The sequence below is a fragment of the Mastigoproctus giganteus genome, chromosome 11, assembly GCF_048544385.1.
Source record: "Mastigoproctus giganteus isolate SK-2022 chromosome 11, ASM4854438v1, whole genome shotgun sequence".
In the NCBI taxonomy this organism is placed as follows: Eukaryota; Metazoa; Arthropoda; class Arachnida; order Uropygi; family Thelyphonidae; genus Mastigoproctus; species Mastigoproctus giganteus.
In genome coordinates, this window is record NC_143585.1 from 58,705,730 (window position 1) to 58,724,338 (window position 18,609).

At 36.2% G+C, this 18,609-nt stretch overlaps 1 protein-coding gene across 2 annotated transcripts in view; it reads left to right on the forward strand.

Moving 5' to 3' along the window:
• The window catches only part of LOC150078032 (putative phosphorylase b kinase regulatory subunit alpha), a 608,767-nt gene that overhangs the window by 278,795 nt on the left and 311,363 nt on the right, over window positions 1–18,609 (forward strand). For both annotated transcript variants that reach the window (XM_090384728.1, XM_090384727.1), the window contains exon 16: window positions 3,914–4,023. In XM_090384728.1, coding sequence (XP_090240854.1) covers window positions 3,914–4,023 — 110 coding nt within the window. The remainder of the gene's footprint in view (window positions 1–3,913; window positions 4,024–18,609) is intronic.

Genomic DNA, 18,609 nt, shown 5'->3' on the forward strand with positions numbered 1-18,609 from the left:
GGTTTTTCAAATCTAATATTCTTCTTATATTTCTCTGAATTCATGGATGTCCAAATCACATGAACCCTTGTTAGCAACCGAGATGTATCTTTCTGGACCGTAAATGATGCATTCCGCCTCCTCATCTACTCTTCCCTTTCAAAAACTTGGATATTTCATCCTCAAGTCATCCATAAACTTAGACTTCCTTTTTGGCATAATGGGTATTCCTGAATTTATGTAAATTAAAGAATTATTTTAATTTAAATAGTAGAAATAAAAAAATTATTTGAAGAAGTTACTGATTAGTAACTGACAGCAAAGTAGAGGAGAAATTGTTGAAGTTAAACATAATTAAGCCACCTGGTGTGAATGTGATCTATCCAATTATGTTAAAGGAGGCAGCAAAGGAAGTAAGCAAATCCTTAGCCATAATTATGAGAGCATCCTTGAACTTTGGGAGGAAATTCCCACAGACTGGAGATGTGCAAATGTTTCTCCAGTTCACAAAGGGGGACACAAGTAATTACAGACCTGTTAGTTTGACTTCTGTTCCAGAGAAAATGATGGAGTCACTGGTTAAAGAAGATTGCAGGTTGATTTAGACAAGACAGCAGGAATAATTCAGACACAGCATGGGTTGGCAAAGGGAAGTCTTGTCTGACCAATTTGATTGGATACTATGATGTGGTCACAAAGGAACTGGATGCCAAAAATAATTTTGATATCATATACTTGGATTTCAGGAAAGCTTTTGATACTGTTGCACATAGAAGACTACTATACAAATTGGAGCAGTATCGCATTATGATCAAGCTACTACAATGGATAAAAGGATAGTTGAGTGGGAGAAGACAGAGAGTGGTGGTCAATGGGTACTGCTCTATGTTGACTTATGTTATTAGTGGTGTCCTTCAGGGTTTGGTGTTGGGCACATTGTTGTTTTGTATATTTATCATTGATATTGATGAAGGTATATCAAGCTAAATGTCAAAGTTTGCAGATGATACAAAGGTTGGTAGGGTTGTTAATAACAATAATGACAATATGCTGCAACAACAAGTTCTGTAAAAGTTGGGTAGATGGGCTGAGAAGTGGCAACTGAAGTTTAACATTGACAAATGCAAAGTACTGCATATGGGTAGCAGTAACCCAAGAGATACGTACCAACTGTGTGGTGTTACACTCAGGGCAGTGGAGAATGAAAGAGACCTTGGGGTAATTGTGCAGTCAGATGTCAAGTTTTCTGAGCAGTGCAGACAGGCTCCCAGAGTGGGTCATGGGGTTTTGTCAATGATATACAGGAATTTTGCAAGCAGGGATAAGGAGGTGATTATCCCCTTGTTTAAGGCAATGGTCAGGCCACACCCTGAGTTGTTGTTGTTATTTGGTTTTTAGGAGCATTAGCAACTAAGGCCATATTGCTCCAGGGATATGCGTTGGTCATTCCCTGACCTTTCTGCATCCTCCGTATTTGTTGGTCACAGGCTTGAACCCCGGTCTAATCAAAAAAGCGTGTGCTACACACTGCTGCTCCTGCCCACCTGGCTATGGAGTTGCCACACCCTGAGTACTGCGTACAGGTCTGGAAGCCTCATTTTAGAAAGGAAGGATGTAGGGTTGCTAGAACAAGTACAGAAAAGGGCAATAAGATTGGTGAAGGGAACAAAGAGGTGCTCTTATGAAGAAAGGCTTAAGTTCTGCAAATTGCAGCTTCTGGAGACTAGGTACCTGCGAGGCGATCTGATTGAGGTGTATAAGGCTTGAATGGATTGATCAAGCTCAGTGCTGAGGGGATTCTTTCTCTTGTCAGATTACAAACCTGAGGGGGCATAAATTCAAACTGAGGAAAGACAGTTTTAAAATAGATGTGCAGAAGTTTGCCTTTAGCTAGCGGGTAGTTGATTGCTGGAACAAACTTCCATCTGTTGTTGTGGAAGTTGATAGCTTAAATAAATTCAAGACAAAACTAGACAAACACTTGAAATGAATGGATCAGTGAAATGGGAAATGCATCATATGCCTCTACTAATGCTAATTTCTTCATACTCTGCCGTGTTTCTTTTGTTACCACTTTGCTTCCTTTCTCGTTGCTTTTTCATCATGGCAATTTGTGATATTCTGGTCTTTCTTGTTTTATAGTAGGTGCAATGGCATAGGCAGTGTCTACAATAGACTATGACTTTGCCATTATCAGTTTAAATGTCTGTGTGTTGGGAAGGTCTTGCAGCACACAAAAATAATTGGACAGGTCTAGTTCAAAGTTTTGACAACCTCTTAATAGTTAATTAGTGCTGATCTTCTTCGCTTTAATTGACTTGACCAATATATTTTGTTCTTTCTTGCAATCAATTTTGATTTTTGCTCTCAGCAATCGATGGTCACTTCCAATAATAAAATGGTTCATGACTTTTAAGTCTGTGAATATTGTTTTATTGTTTGTCAGTATGAAATTAATTCCACTAGTATTTTCAAAAGGGTTCTGTCATATCCATTTTCATTGGGCTTTTTCTTGAAGAATGAGTTTGCGATGAACAAATTTTTTTCCTCTGCAAATTCATTTAGTAGGGTGCTTTTATCACCCCTTTTCTGGTTCCATACAGGCCAACAGATCTTTCTCCATTTTAGATCTAACCAATTCTCACATTAAAATCAAATAAGTTTTTATAGTGGTAGTCATCCTGCTTGTAAAGATGCAATACATCTTAAAATTCTTCAACTTCATCACTATGGCTACTTATAGGAGCATAAGCACTTATAGGAGCATAGCTAAATAGCACTTGCATAAAATAAGGGTACATATGTTTGCCTGTTTAAGGTTTTTTTTTTTTTTTTCTTTTTTTATGAAAACCCCAAACACGAGAGGTATTAGAACCTATAGTACTTAGTACCGTGCTTGGGTTGGAGGTTGAGAAGATGAAAGAAGATATTTGTTGACATTAGACTTGAACTTCTGTAGACTGTAATTTTCAGGAAACACATACGAAGGGAGGTTGTTCCAGAAAACGGTAGTTGAATGAATAAACGAGGAAGATAAAAAGTTGGTTCTGTGAGTTTGAAGTTGGACAGTAAATGGATCTTGGTGTGGTAGTACATGTTCAGACTGTTTTGAAAGAGAGAGTGGAAATTATAGAAGCCAATTGAGAAGAACAGTGCCCATGGAAGTATCTGTAGAAAAGGCATGCAGCAGAAACAGTACATCTATGAGACAGCGAGTGGAGAGACTGTGTTAGAGAGCAGTCATTAATTAACCTAACTGCCCCCTTCTGAATGGACCAAACTGTATTTCACACCCAAAGGTGGCAGTAACACTTGACTCACCTTTTATTGTACAGGTGAATAGATATCCCACACTTGAAGTTGTCAGCAGGGTTCGTAGTTAATCCCACCCTGGGAGGGATTTGCAGGTCTCACACCCCAGAAGAGGTCCTAGTTTATCCTACCCCGAAGGACTTTGCATATTTTATATTATTTATTTTGAATATTTGTCGCCTTACAATTTTTAATATTTTGAATATTTGTCCTCTTACTACTTGCGGAACCTCTTTCATTATCAGTTGTGTTTATAGTATCCAAAGAAGAAACATTTTCAAACAACACAAGCAAAGTAAAAAACCTATGTAATGTTACAAACACACAACAGTTGATTGTGAATACTGTTGAATACTGACAAAGAAATTCGTTATTACTGATGTTGCACAATAGCATCAACAGTTAACAAAATGCTGAAGTGTATCCCCTATAGTTAATGTATTAACTAATTAAAAGTATAAAGCATACAGCATATGCTGTTGTTAATCATATTTAGGAAAGTCCACTTTATTCATAAACACATTGATCAAAAAAAAAGAGAGAAAGGAGTTTTCAGCTAATTGACATTTTGAATTTATACAATTTATTTAAAGCATGCTGAATATATGATTTTAATTTTTAGGCTATAACAAGAAACTAACATTATCAGGTCGTTATTCCAGGGAAGTTGGATTACTGAGCACAAGTAAACTGTATAGCCTGCAAGATAAAATATTTGCCTTTACACCTCAGGTAAATTCCTTAGTTTAAAACCATAGGTCAACCTTCATTTTGCACACTTGAATTTTATTTTGTTGTCATTGGTGTCTTTTTTAACGAAATGCCAAGCTAAATAAATGAAAGGTGCCAACGATAGAAAAATAAAATTTAGCTTATTTATTCATTCATTTATTATACACATGAATAAATTATTGTTCATAATATTTAACTGCAATTTATTATCTGTAATTATGAAGTTTCTAGTTGTGGGTGCGTGCGTGTGCACACACGTAAATAAATTTAAGGAGGAACTGGACATACATTTAAAGGGAATGGTTGTGTGAATTTTTTTTTTGGCTGATGCTGCATAAGCTCATACATTTGCTTTCTTGCATCATATGCCACTATTACTACTACTACTACTGCTATACTCACACACGCGTGCGCAGAGAGCACAGCACAAGTACAAATAAAAAAATAAAAAAAAAGTAAAGTGCAGCCATTACAACCCACTGCAGAATGGAAGCCTCCTCAACAATTCATGCTGAGGGAAATGGACCATAATCTGCCACGCTGGTCCAGTGCAGGTTGGCAGATCGACCGTATTCAGCAGTCAGGGATTGAACCCCGGTCTACTCAAAGAGCGTGTGCTACTGCACTCCCGCTCCTGCCCACTCAGCTATGGAGGCCTTTAGTGAAAAGAAATAATATGCTAAGCAGTAACCTTTGTTACTGCCTTTAATATTGCTTACTGCCATTATGGCTTGTTGAAATGGAATTATTTCTACAATAGCATCCTCAGTTAGTTCTCATTTGACTTTATTCATAACAATTTAGTATTCCAGTGCATTCATTTTGTATTTGCATATTAATTATTATTTTTAATTATTATTTGCATATTATTTTTATTAATATTTGCATTTCCTCTATAAAGCTCAGTATTAATGACACTCATATAAGATTTGATCATGACTAAACTTAAATGAGTGTAATTCATAGTGTCAGTAATAATTTCACATATGTAACCAATAAATTTTAGGCATAGTAAACTTTGCAAATAATAGTTATAGTGAAGTTTTTGTCAGAATTATTTTGCTCAAACGAAACTTCAAAAGCATTACTAATAAAGGAGCTGAATGGTATTCATACAATGGGATTGTAATATATAAAGCAAAAAAAAAAGAAAGTGAAAAAGATAGAGAATGATAGAAGGAAAGGAGATAGAAAATAATTTATAAAATATGCATAATAAGAAATAAATAATTACTAAATTGACAAAATAAAGATGTCGCTACACAACTTACAAAACCAGCCTCTCATCAGGTGTCAACTGCTAGGATAACAAGCAATATGTCATGAAGACATGTGTCTTCATTTCTGATTTAAACCACAAGCCAAAGGGTAAAAAGGTAAACATAAATAATAATAAGAATAAAATTTTGTAAACAAAATAAAAATTGCAAGGATTAAAAGGGGGGGGGTTTAGAAAATGGCTTATGAACTTTACAGTTTACACTATAAAAACAAGAAATTCAAACTAGAATTGATAACAGAAATTTCTAGAGACATAACATATTAGTCTAATACAGTTAAGGTAAAGAGATTTGAAAACCTAGTAAAAAAAAAAAAAAAAGAGAGTAAGAGACTTGATAAAATGCTTAGGCAAAGGTACAAGCAATGACTATAAGAAAAAATGAAATACAGATAAAAAACTAAACAACGGTGGCACCAGGAAATAAATTTTCAACTAGAATCTAAGATCTAAGATTCTGGTTGAAAATCTATTTCCAGGTGCCACTATTGTTTAGTTTTATATCTATATTTAATTTTTTCTGTAAGCTGTTGCTTGTCACTTTGTCTAAGGTTATGTCAAGTCTCTTACTAGGATGTCAGATGAATTAGAGGCTCGGGGCAGAGAAGAAAAATGTATGGGATGCATATAAATTATCAGGTGACACAGAAGCCTATGGCAGATATAAGCTTGTCTGTTATCAAGTCACAAAGGAGGTTAGGCAGGTGAAGACAGATTACGAGAAATCTTTGGCAAAGGATGTAAAGAAAAACAGCAAAAAATTCTTTACTTATGTAAACTCCAGAAGGAAAGGGATGAATCAGATTGGACCACTTAACGTAGATTGGTTGACTATTGATGATCATGCTCAGGTAGCTGATAAACTGAATGAGTATTTTGCATCTACATTCACACATAAGGAGTTATTAAGAAAGGAGAATGCCAGAAGGTTATCAAATTGTAGTAGGGTGCTTAATGATTGTGTAATAACTGAGAGCAAAGTGGAGGAGAAATTGTTGAAGTTAAACATAAGGAAGGCACCTCGGGTGGACAGGATCTATCCAGTTATATTAAAGGAGGCAGCAAAAGAAGTAAGCAAACCTTCCTTGGACTCAGGGGAGGTCCCCATGGACTGGAGGTGTGCAGATGTATTGCCAATTCACAAAAGGTGACACAAGTAAACTATAGACCTGTTAGTTTAACTTGTGTTCCCGGGAAAAATAATGGAGTCACCTGTTAAAGAAGTATTTCAGAAGCGCTTTCTGTATATAATAAAGAATTCTTCTTCTTCTATTATAGGATCATCTAGAGAAGGCTGCAGTAATAGTTAAGACACAGCATGGGTTTGTTAATGGGAGGTCTTGTCTGATCAATTTGATTGGATACAATGATGTGGTCACAAAGGAACTGAATGTCAAAAATAATTTTGATATCATATACTTGGATTTCAGGAAAGCTTTTGATACTGTTGCACATGGAAGACTGCTGTACAAATTGAAGAGGTATAGCATTAAGGGTAAGTTGCTACATTGGATAAAGGGATGGTTGAGTGGGAGACGACAGAGAGTGGTAATCAATGGACACTGCTCTTCATGGGCAAGTGTTATTAGTGGAGTTCCCCAGGTTCAGTGCTGGGCCCATTGTTGTTTTGTGTATTCATCAATGATATTGATTAAGGTATATAATTGTTCACGAAGCTTTCTGCCTTCGCCTGCCTAACCTCCTTTGTGACCTGATTACAGACTAGCTTATATCTGCCATAGGCTTCTGAGTCGCTTGATAATTTATATGCATCCCATGCATTTTTCTTCTCTGTCACAAGTCTCATTAGTTCATTTGATAACCATTTAGGCCTAAACCTTGAAAAATGTATGGGATGCATGCATTTTTTTCATACATAATAGGTATGAAATGTTTAGTAGCTTCCACGATTAATTCCTTGAATGCTTCCCACTTAGAATTTACTGTTGGTAACATGATCAGTTTGTCCCACTGTATAGAATTTAAACACTGTCTGAGACCACCGTAGTCACCTTTATGAAAACCTTCTATTTACCCCTGATAGTTGCATCTTTTAGTAAATCCCACATCTGTACACTGTAATCACTGCCGATAATCAGATCAAGATTATTACTCCCCTGGTTGCCTCTTGAATATGCTACTGTAGAAAAAAACAATCATATTAAATTAAACAAGTCTTAATGTGCGAGTAACCCACCCACAAATTCCAGTCAATATCTGCGAATTTAAAATCCCTCATAACTCATTCTTATTTAAGTGCCCACTCTCTTTCTCTGTATAATTTTTCATTGTATTCATCAGTCGTTAGGCCTATAACACACTCCTACCCTGATTTTTGCTTTCCCAGTGCACTGCCTTAGATTTTATGTTTCTTAACTTACAGCATAACAGTGGCATAGCTACAGTCTTTTACGTACTGGGTGAATCCTTCTGGTGCCCCCCCCCCCGAATAATGTTATCAACTTGGAAAAAAAAAGTCTTAAAACTTTATCGATTTTAAAAAATCATAGAAAACTAAGGAACGTTAAATATTAACGTAAAAATTAGGAATGTAAAATTCAATGAATAAAGAATAGGGTATTTACATAGTATTTAATATAATAACAAAAAGGAAAAAAGAGATACAAAATGCGAAAATCAATAACAGAAAAGATTTATAGTTACAATTTTCGTGTCTTCATTTTGGGAAATTTATCGACAACCTCATCAAAATTAATTTTTCTGGCATATTCATTTTCAATAGATAATATACTATATTTGATAATCTAGTCTAACCCATTGATGAGTGGCAATAATTTTTAATTTATTTTAATTTGGAAAAGCTTCTTTTGCAGGAAGCTTTTCCAAATTAAAGTTTTTCATTATTTCCCAATTGTTAAAAAGAACCTTAAATATAATAATAAATTTGCTATAAGTTCTGAAAAATACCACTTTATAATAAACTCTACAAACTGCAAAGTTATCCACTGTTTTGCTTCCTCAGCAGTTATTTTTGCAGCTTGTAAGTGACATCTTAGTCAGCCAATTTCTCATAAAATTTCTCCTTGACTGAAAATTTTGGTCAGCTTTGAAATATATGCATTTCAAAGCCCCATGTACAATTTTATTTCTTTCTTTCTTCATTAATAAATAATTTTAAGGTCTGTAACTTTACAACACATTTTTCCAGGCTTATATCGACTGTTTGCAAATATTTTTGTGTAAAGTTAACTGCTTGTAGAATTCCGTACCAGAAAGAAAGATAACTTAGAAAAGAAAAATCACATATGGATGATAATAAAATTTCAGTGGTCTCTCTGGTATCTATATTCTCTTGAGGTTTGCACAATGTTTGTAGAGCAGAAGTTTTTTTTTTTTTTTTTTTTCAAAATACATTTTGACCATATTTACAGATTCATAATGTGCGCTCCACCTTGTCTGGGCAAGTCTTTTGACTGTCATTCCTGTGTGCTTTTTCATTATTTCCCAATGGTGTGGGGAGACTGAAAAGAAAAAATAAAGGTTTTCCAAAGTTCCACAGATGGTTATGCATTACGAAGCACATACAAATGAATGCACTTTGCATAAATTTAATGAGTAGTTTGAACAGGGCATAAACAGTGCTTTGCGATTCATTTCCTTGGATTTAGATTGGACTCCACCATGAATTCTGCCATGGTTGCTGTATTGTCATAGCCTTGACCACGGCACAGATTTATATCCAGTCCATACTATAAGATTGGCACTTCAATCAATGTTTTCCGGAGAGATTTAGATATGTTGCGGCGCCTCCGTAGCCAGGTGGGAAGGAGCAGCAGTGCATAGCACACGCTTCTTGATTAGACCGAGGTTCTAGCCCGTCACCACCAAATACGGAGAATGCGGAAAGGTCAAGGAATGACCACCGCATATCCCGGAGCAATATGGCCTTAGTTGCTAATGCTCCTAAAAACCAAATAACAAACAACAACAACAGATATATTGCAATCACAAGTATATATCTCTTATTATAGTTATCATAAATCCATTGTATCTTGTCTCCCAGAAATTATAAAAATTTTTGAGTAAAATATTTACAATAAAAAAGGCCCTTTTATTTCGTAATCAATATATACAAATCAAAATACCTAAAAGAAACATGAAGGCCTTTCACATAAACCATCTACCGTGCATTCTCAGCACACATGCAACTTTTTTATTCATCTGTTTGTTTTTTAACAACTAGGAAAATGTAATGGATACATTTTTTTCATGATAAAATTTTAATATTGCAAATAAAAAATAACATGAAATATTTCCTATATCACAAATAACATAAAAACTATCACAAAACATTCTAAATTTAAAAACAAATATTACTTAAAAAAACAAACTATTCTGGAAAAGGTACACAAAAATCACCGATTACATGAAAAAGAAATTATTGCAAAAATATTCAAGAAAATTTTATTCTAAAAATTGACATATGCAATTTACTTCTTTATTAATATTTGTTTTCGATCTTCTGCTTTGCTCAATAGCTGAGCAATGATTACAGAGGAATGATTTGAAGTAATGATCTGGATCAAATTAAAGCAGTTGTTTTCCATTTAGATGTATGGTCATGATAATCTGCAATGTGTTTAATTGTCAACATTATTCATTCATTTATATAATATTATTCATATTTGTAAAATAATAAGGGTTTACTTTAATATTCAAGAAATATTACAGCTCTGATTCATACTATCTAATAATATTATTCATTATGCTAAAAGCTTGCTCAGCTTCAGTGGTTTCAAAGATATTTCTGGCTTTCTGAATTGAAAGGGAAATTTGGGAATTTCACTCGGTTTTAAAGATAAACTGTCTTCGACAAAATATCTATTTTGTCGAAGACAGTTTATTTGGTTTTCACAGTTTTTATTTTTTCTTATTTGGTTTTCACAGTCTTGCCACCAAGACAAAAGTTCTTTCCTATTCCACAATTTTGGGTACCATATGGCTTAATGTCCAAGTTTGCAAATGATACAAAGGCTGGCAGGGATGTTAATGATACTAAAGACAGTATACTACTGCAACAGAATCTAGAAAAGTTAGGCAGATGGGCTGTGAAATGACAACTGAAGTTTAACATTGACAAATGCAAAGTACTGCATATGGATAGCAGTAACCCACGAGAAACGTACCATCTGTGTGGTACTACACTGAGAGAAGTGGAAAGTGAAAAAGACTTGGGGGTAATTGTGCAGTCAGGTATGAAGTTTGCTGAGCAGTGCAGATGGGTTGCCAGATCTGGTCATGGAGTCTTGGCAATGATATCTAGGAATTTTGCAAGCAGGGACAAGGAGGTGTTTCTCCCGTTGTACAAGGCAGTGGCGAGGCCGCACCTTGAATACTGGATACAGGTCTCGGGGCCTCATTTTAGGAACGATGTAGAGTTGCTAGAATCAGTACAAAGAAGGGCAACAAGATTGGTGAGAGGAACAAATGGATGCTCTTACCAAGATAGGCTTAAGTTCTGCAAATTATAGTGCCTGGAGACTAGGCACATGCGAGGTGATCTGATTGAGGTGTATAAGGCCTTGAACGGGTTGAGCAGGCTCAAAGCTGATGGGATACTTCCACTTGTTCAGACTAAGAACCTGAGGGGACATAGATTCAAATTGAGAAAACAGTTGTAGAATAGATGTGCGGAAGTTTGCCTTTAGCCAGCACGTAGTTGATTACTGGAACAGATTTCCATTTGTTGTTGTGGAAGTTGACAGCTTAAATAAATTTAAGGCTGAACTAGACAAACATTTGGAGTGACTGGATGGGCGAAATGGGAAGGTTTTTTTGATGATCCTGTATAAGCTTGCTTTTTGCATTATATGCCTCAACTAATATTAATACTAATATGTTTAAAATTTCTTTCAATTTCTCATCGTCAATGGTATCATTGACGATGAGAAATTGAAATTATTTTTCAGTTTCTTTATTTAATTTTTATTTTCTTTATTTAATTTAATATTACTCTCTGTTGCATTAATAACTTTACATTTAATAACTTGTAATGAGGTAATTTTGTGTAAATGTGTTCTTACTTTCGATTTTTATTCCTTCAAATTCTTGCTACTTCAACATGCTCTCAATTTTAACTTCATAATTTCCTTCAGACTTTTTCAAATTAGCAATAGCATTGATAGTTTGAATAATTAATTTATTTGCTTTTACCATAGTGATTCTGTTAAGCTTCTGAAAAGGTAAGAGTACTCCTGCAGGTTGAGTCCTCCATATTAAAAGTTTGGTTTAATAATCTCGAATATTTAACTTTTAATTCAAAATGTTTGCACAAAGTGGGATAATTCCTCCAACCCGCAATTGCCGTCAGCAAGCTACAAGCTGCCCATCGTGGCCCGAACACACAACCGATCTTTATAGTTTCCACATCAAGTTCTTTAGCAATCATCCTTAATTTGCACTGATTTTTGGAGATTGGTGATATAATACATACAGTTTTTTTTTTATTATTATTATTGCCTGTATGCCTTTATATTTTATAACATTTTCTGTACAGTGAAAGCCTTGATGAAGTTTCAAAATCTCCCAACATTTCATCTTCGTAAAGTTTATGTAATATCTTAGTCACCTCAATCCCCACCCCACGTTGCTACTGTCACTAGTTCTTTGAATACTGTGCAAAATATCAGAATCACACGAATATTCAGCTACTGTGACCGTGTAAACATATACGGAGAAATTTACTGGAAGACGAGGATCATTCACTTCCCCAAAAAACATATGCCCGTTTGTCGGAGTAAAGGGGAACCACAACATAAGTTGACCAGAGGCTATTATCCATGTCAGGAATCTTCTTAATCCTCTGACTGGCTATGGAAAGCATATTGACTGGTGTGACTTCTCGGTATGTGACTGCATAGATTTTACTGACATTGCTAGCATTGCGAAATAGTAATCCCTTTCACCCTTAATTCATGCTTTCTGATTACCTAAATTGCCTAAAGGCCAGAGGTGACATGGAAATTTTCTTCTTTCAACAGAACCTATTTTAAATGTAATTACCAAGGTGGATTTGAAACAATTTACTATAAAGAAGTTCATTAGAGGACTGACTGTAATAAAATCACAAATGAAGCAATTTTAAATTACATAACTGGTCAATTGCACCATTAAAATGCTGGGGATAGGGGCTCCACTCGCCCCCATCATAGTTTCGGCTCTGGATACTCAATTGCATTCAGGATTTCATTTGTAAAATGAATGATCATCTCAACAATGGGCTCTCGTGAGCCCACTATAGCTCACCACTGCATGCACCTGTTCTTACCTGAACACAGCCCAAGTATTTACTTGTTCCATGATGACTCCCAGCATTTCTAGAAATCCTCAGCAACTTGCTCTCCAGGCTTCTGCTCATTCCAATAGAAGCAATGAATATTAATAATATTACTGTATTTCTTCGATTCTAAGACGCACTTTTTTCCCCCTATAAACATCTCTAAAAACGGGGTGCATCTTAGAATTGATGGCATTTTACAATCGCAGGTTTTTTTTAGAATTTTCCCGCACTTTGCACAGCACCACAGGTTTTGTTTTTACATGGAAACCCCGTCTTCAAGTTTGACTGTTATCGCATTCTCCAATTCCAATAGAGAATAAAGTGGCATGGGTGATTTCACGTGCTTTTGAAATGTGAAGCCACCATTATTTCATTGTAGTGGAGCTCACTCAGCGAAAACTAGGAAGTTTTGATTGTATCTTCTAAAGTACTTAAGTGGAGTTACTGTATTTCATTAATTTTGATCCCTTATTGCAAATAAAATGTCAAAAAGATTGCACTACGAAGCAGCATTGAAACAAAAAGTTATTGTGTATGTAAAAGAACATGGAAATAGAGCTGTGGGTTGACATTAATGAAGTAAATGTTTGTCGTTGGAGAAATGATCACAATTCCATATTTTCGTGCAAAGCAACAACCAAATGCTTTACAGGGCCTAAGAAAGGAAGATTTCCACAAGTTGATGAAGCTGTGATACGTTTTGTAATGGAGACACGCGCATGGATTGTCGAGCCCATCACTCGACAATCCATGCAATCGAAAGCTGGCGAAATTGCCAAGTCCCTCGGAATAGAGAAAATAATTTTTAAAGACAGTCGTGGCTGGTGCGACAGATTCATGCATCGTAGTGGATTATCGTTAAGGTGCTGAATATCTATCTGTCAAAAAATTCCTGCAGACTTTCAACAGAAGCTGATTAACTTTCAGCGGCAGGTGATGAAATTAAGGTAAAAAAGAACCTATGAGTTTAGTCAAATTAGAAATGCTGATGAAACCCCGGTCTTCTTTGAAATTACAATGAATACAAATTCTCGAAATTACACGTCAACGCTAAAGGTGCAAAAGATATCAAGATTATAAGCATGGGCTACAAAAAGCAGCATATCACCATGATGCTATGCATCACTGCTGATGGTCAAAAGTTGCCACCATATTTAATTTTAAATTGAAAAACCATACCAAAGAATGGAATTTTCCCCAAAGATGTTATTGTGCATGCACAAAAAAATGGATGGATGTTGGCAGAACTTATGGAAGACTGGCTAAATAACGTACGATCACTCATCGGTGAAGACAGGATATTAGAGCTGGAAAAGGATTAGAAAATGTGAATAGGAATATCATCGGTTTGGCTGAAACAAGAAGAAGAAATGAATCACTTATAAGTTTATCAAGTGGAAATCTGCTGTACACCAATGGAAACAGTGAAAGGAGTGAAGGTGGAGTTGGGTTTCTGGTCCATAAAGATTTTAAAAACGACATTTTGGAATTCAAAAGTACATAATCAAGGGTGTCAAGACTAATACTCAAAATTTCTAAGAGGAACAAGCTAAAGATTATAATGATTTATGCACCAACATCGAACCATGATGATGAAGAGGTTGAAGAAATGTACACCGAAATTGAGAGTCTTCTAGATGAGCAGAAAACCCACTACACTATTATTATGGGGGACTTCAATGCTAAGGTTGGAAAAAGGCAAAACAGCGCAGAAAGAGGAACTATAGGAAATTTCGGAATTGGTGAAAGAAATAAAAGAGGTGAGAGACTTGTGGAATCTCAAGGACTGTCAGTAATGAATTTGCAGAATCTCAAGGACAGTCAGTAATGAACCCTTTTTTCAAGAAAAGGGTGAACAGAAAGTGGACATGGAAGAGTCCAAATGGATTAACAACTAATGAAATCGACTTCATCCTCACTAACAGAAGATATATTGTGAATGCTGTTACCATCCTGAATAAGGTAAATCTTGGAAGTGATCACAGAATGGTAAGATGTACACATGATATAGATGTAGGAAAGGAAAGGAAAAAACTGACTCGAGTAAATAATACAAAGATCTTTGAGATAACAGAGGAGGAGAAAAAGCAGTATGTACTGGAACTTAAGAACAGATAAGAACTTAAGAACTTAAGGTAGCAAACAAACTGAATGAGTATTTAGCATCTACATTCACACATGAGGAATTATTAAGGTTTGAAAATGGCAGAAGGTTATCAAATTGTAGCAGGATACTTAATGATTTTGTAATAACTGAAAGCAAAGTGGAGGAGAAATTGTTGAAGTTAAACATAAGAAAAGCACCTGGGGTGGATGGGATCTATCCAGTTATATTAAAGGAGGCGGCAAAGCAACTAAGCAAACCCTTAGCCATAATTATGAGAGCGTCCTTGGACTCAGGGGAGATTCCCACGGACTGGAGATGTGCAAATGTATCCCCAATTCACAAAGGGAGATCGAAGGGTGACACAAGTAATTACAGACCAGTTAGTTCCGTGTAAAATAATGGAGTCACTGGTTAAAGATGCATTGCAGGATCATCTAGACAAGACTGCAGCAATAATTCAGACTCAGCATGGGTTTGTTAAGGGAAAGTCTTGTCTGACAAATTTGATAGGATATTATGATGTGGTTACAAAGGAACTGGATGCAAAAAATAATTTTGATATCATATATTTGGATTTCAGGAAAGCTTTTGACACTGTTGTGCATGGAAGACTATTGAACAAATTGGAGCAGAATGGTATTAAGGGTAAGTTGCTTCAATGGATAAAACGATGGTTAAGTGGGAGAAGACAGAGGGTGGTAATCAATGGGTGCTGCTCTTCTTGGACTAATGTTATTAGTGGAGTCCCACAGGGTTCGGTGTTAGGTCCACTGTTGTTTTGTATATTTATCAATGATATTGATGAAGGTATATCAGGCTTAATGTCGAAGTTTGCAGATGATACAAAGGTTGGCAGGGTTGTTAATGACAGTAATGGCAGTGTGCTACTGCAACAGGATCTGGATAATTTGGGCAAATGGGCTAAGAAGTGGCAACTGAAGTTTAACCTTGACAAATGCAAAATACTGCATATGGGTAGAAGTAACCCCAGAGAAACGTACCAAATGTGTGGTACTACACTTAAGGTGGTAGAAAATGAAAAAGACCTGGGAGTAATTGTGCCATCAGATATGAAGTTTTCTGAGCAATGCAGACAGGTTGCTAGGGCAGGTCATGGGGTTTTGTCAATGATATATAGAAATTTTGCTAGCAGGGAAAAGGAGATGATTATCCCTCTGTACAAGGCAATGGTCAGGCCACGCCTTGAGTACTGCGTACAGGTCTGGAGGCCTCATTTTAGGAAGGATGTAGATTTACTTGAGCGTGTACAGAGAAGGGCAACAAGATTGGTGAGGGGAATGAAGGGATCCTCTTACCAAGAGAGGCTTAAGTTCTGCAAATTGCAGTGGCTGGAGACTACGCACCTGCACGGTGATCTGATTGAAGTGTATAAGGCCTTGAATGGGTTGACCATGCTGAATTCTAATGGGATCCTTCCACTTGTTCAGATTACGAACCTAAGGGGGCATAAATTCAAATTAAGAAAAGACAGATGTAGAATAGATGTACGGAAATTTGCCTTTAGCCAGCGGGTGGTTAATTGCTGGAACAAACTTCCATCTGTCGTGGAAGTTGATAGGTTGAATAAATTTAAGGAGGTACTGGACAGGCATTTGGAGGGAATGGTGTGATTTTTTTTTTTTTTGGCTGATGCTGCATAAGCTCATACACTTGCTTTCTTGCATCACATGCCCCTACGACTACTACTACAACTACAAGTTTGAGCTTCTGCAGACTGCTCAGGACCAAGATATCGACGAGGAATATTACAACTTTCTGAAAGTGATAAAGCCCAAGAAACCTATAGAGAAACAGAAATCCAAAGAAGAAAAAATTAGTCAAGAAACACTTGTCATGATGAACCGAAGACAACAAATGAAGAGCAAGAAAAACACTGACAGGGAGAAAATTGAGTATACTGAGTTATGCAAAGCCATTAGAAAGAGACTCAGAGAGGACATAAGAAGATTTAACACAAGAAAAGTAGAACAGGCATTAAGGGAAAACAAGGGATTTAAATCAACAGCCATGAGCAGTAATACAGAAAGACAAATGATACTGAAACTCAAGAATAGCGATGGTGTACTTATAAACAGCAGAGAAGGCATAATTCAAATAGCAGAAGACTACTATAGAGAATTATACAGGGAGCGAGGGAATGATACCAGCAGTGGGGAAGATGGATTGCAAAGTAGCAACACATACGACATACCCAATATTCTTCCTGATGAGGTAGAACATGCATTGAATTTAATGAAGAATCGGAAAGCCCCGGGGGAAGATGAAGTTACTGTAGAGCTGTTAAAATTGGGAGGAAGAGACATAACACAAAAACTGGCAAGGCTCTTCACAAAGTGCATTAGAAAAGGTGTGACGCCTAAGCAGTGGAATAATGCAATCATAGTTTTGCTGCATAAGAAAGGAGATAAATCAGAAATTGGAAATTATAGACCAATTAGCTTGTTATCCGACACGTAATATCACAGCTAATGGAGAAAGCAAATGAATATAAAACACCATTATGCCTGGCATTTGTGGATTATGAAAAGGCATTTGACTCCATACAGCATAAGGCAATGTTTCGGGCACTGGAAAGACAAGGCATAGATACCCCATATATTATGATTTTGAAGAAAATATATGAGAGTGCTACCTCCTTTATTAGATTAGACAAAGACAGTGGCAAATTTAAAATCGAGAAAGAAGTTCGACAAGGAGACACAATATCTTCAAAGCTGTTTACTGCTGCCCTTGAGGAAACTTTCAGAAGATTAGACTGGTCGCAGAAAGGAGTCAATGTGAACAGAGAGTACCTAAACCATTTACGATTTGCAGATGACATTGTGGTTATAAGTTTGTGGTTATAAATCAGAATGTCGTATAATGGAGGATATTAACTTTCCAGATTTTGACTTGAACTTGTGGATTGGTCACTTGCACACTAGCAAGAATTTTGTGGATTTATTGGATGACTGTTTTCTACAGCAACATGTTTGAGAAGCGACAAGAGGGAGTAATACTCTTGATCTGATTATCAGCAGTGATTATTCATGAATTAAGAATATGCAAATCAAGGAACCAATGGGTGGCAGTGATCACAGTGTACTGATTTGGTGGATTTACTTGAAGATCTAAGGGTAAAGGGAAGGGCTTTTGCTTTCGTAAAGGTGGCTACAGTAGTCTCAGACAGTTTTTAAATTCTATACAGTGGGATCAACTGATGATCTTACCAATGGTGAATTCTAAATAGGAAGCCTTCTTCAGGTAGAAGCCTTAATCTTGGAGGGTATTAGGCTTTTCATACTAACTAAGAAATACTGTTCAAGGTTTAGGTCTAAATGGATGCCAGATAAATTAATGAGGCTCACGACAGAGAAGAAAAATGCATGGGATGCATATAAATTATCAGCAACACAGAAGCCTATAGGAGATATAAGCTAGTCTGTAAAAGTAGGTTAGGCAGGAGAAGGCAGATTACAAGAAATCTTTGGCAAAGGATGCAAATAAAAACAGCTAAGAGTTCTTTACTTATGTAAACTCTAGAAGGAAAGAGATGAATCAGATTGGTTCAGTTAACGTGGTTTTTTGAATATTGATGATCATGCTTAGGTAGCTGATAAACTGAATGAGTATTTTGCATCTTCATTCACACATGAGGAGTTAATTAAGGAGGGGAAGTCCAGAAGTTTATCAAACTCTAACAGGGAGCTAAGTGATTTTGTAATAACTGAGAGCAAAATTGTTGAAGTTAAACATAAGGAAGGCACCTGGAGGTGGATGATATCTATCCAGTTATATTAAAGGAGGCAGCAAAGGAAGTAATCAAACCCTTAGCCATAATTATGAAAGCTTCCTTAGACTCAGGGGAGGTCCCCACGGACTGGAGATGTTGAAATGTTT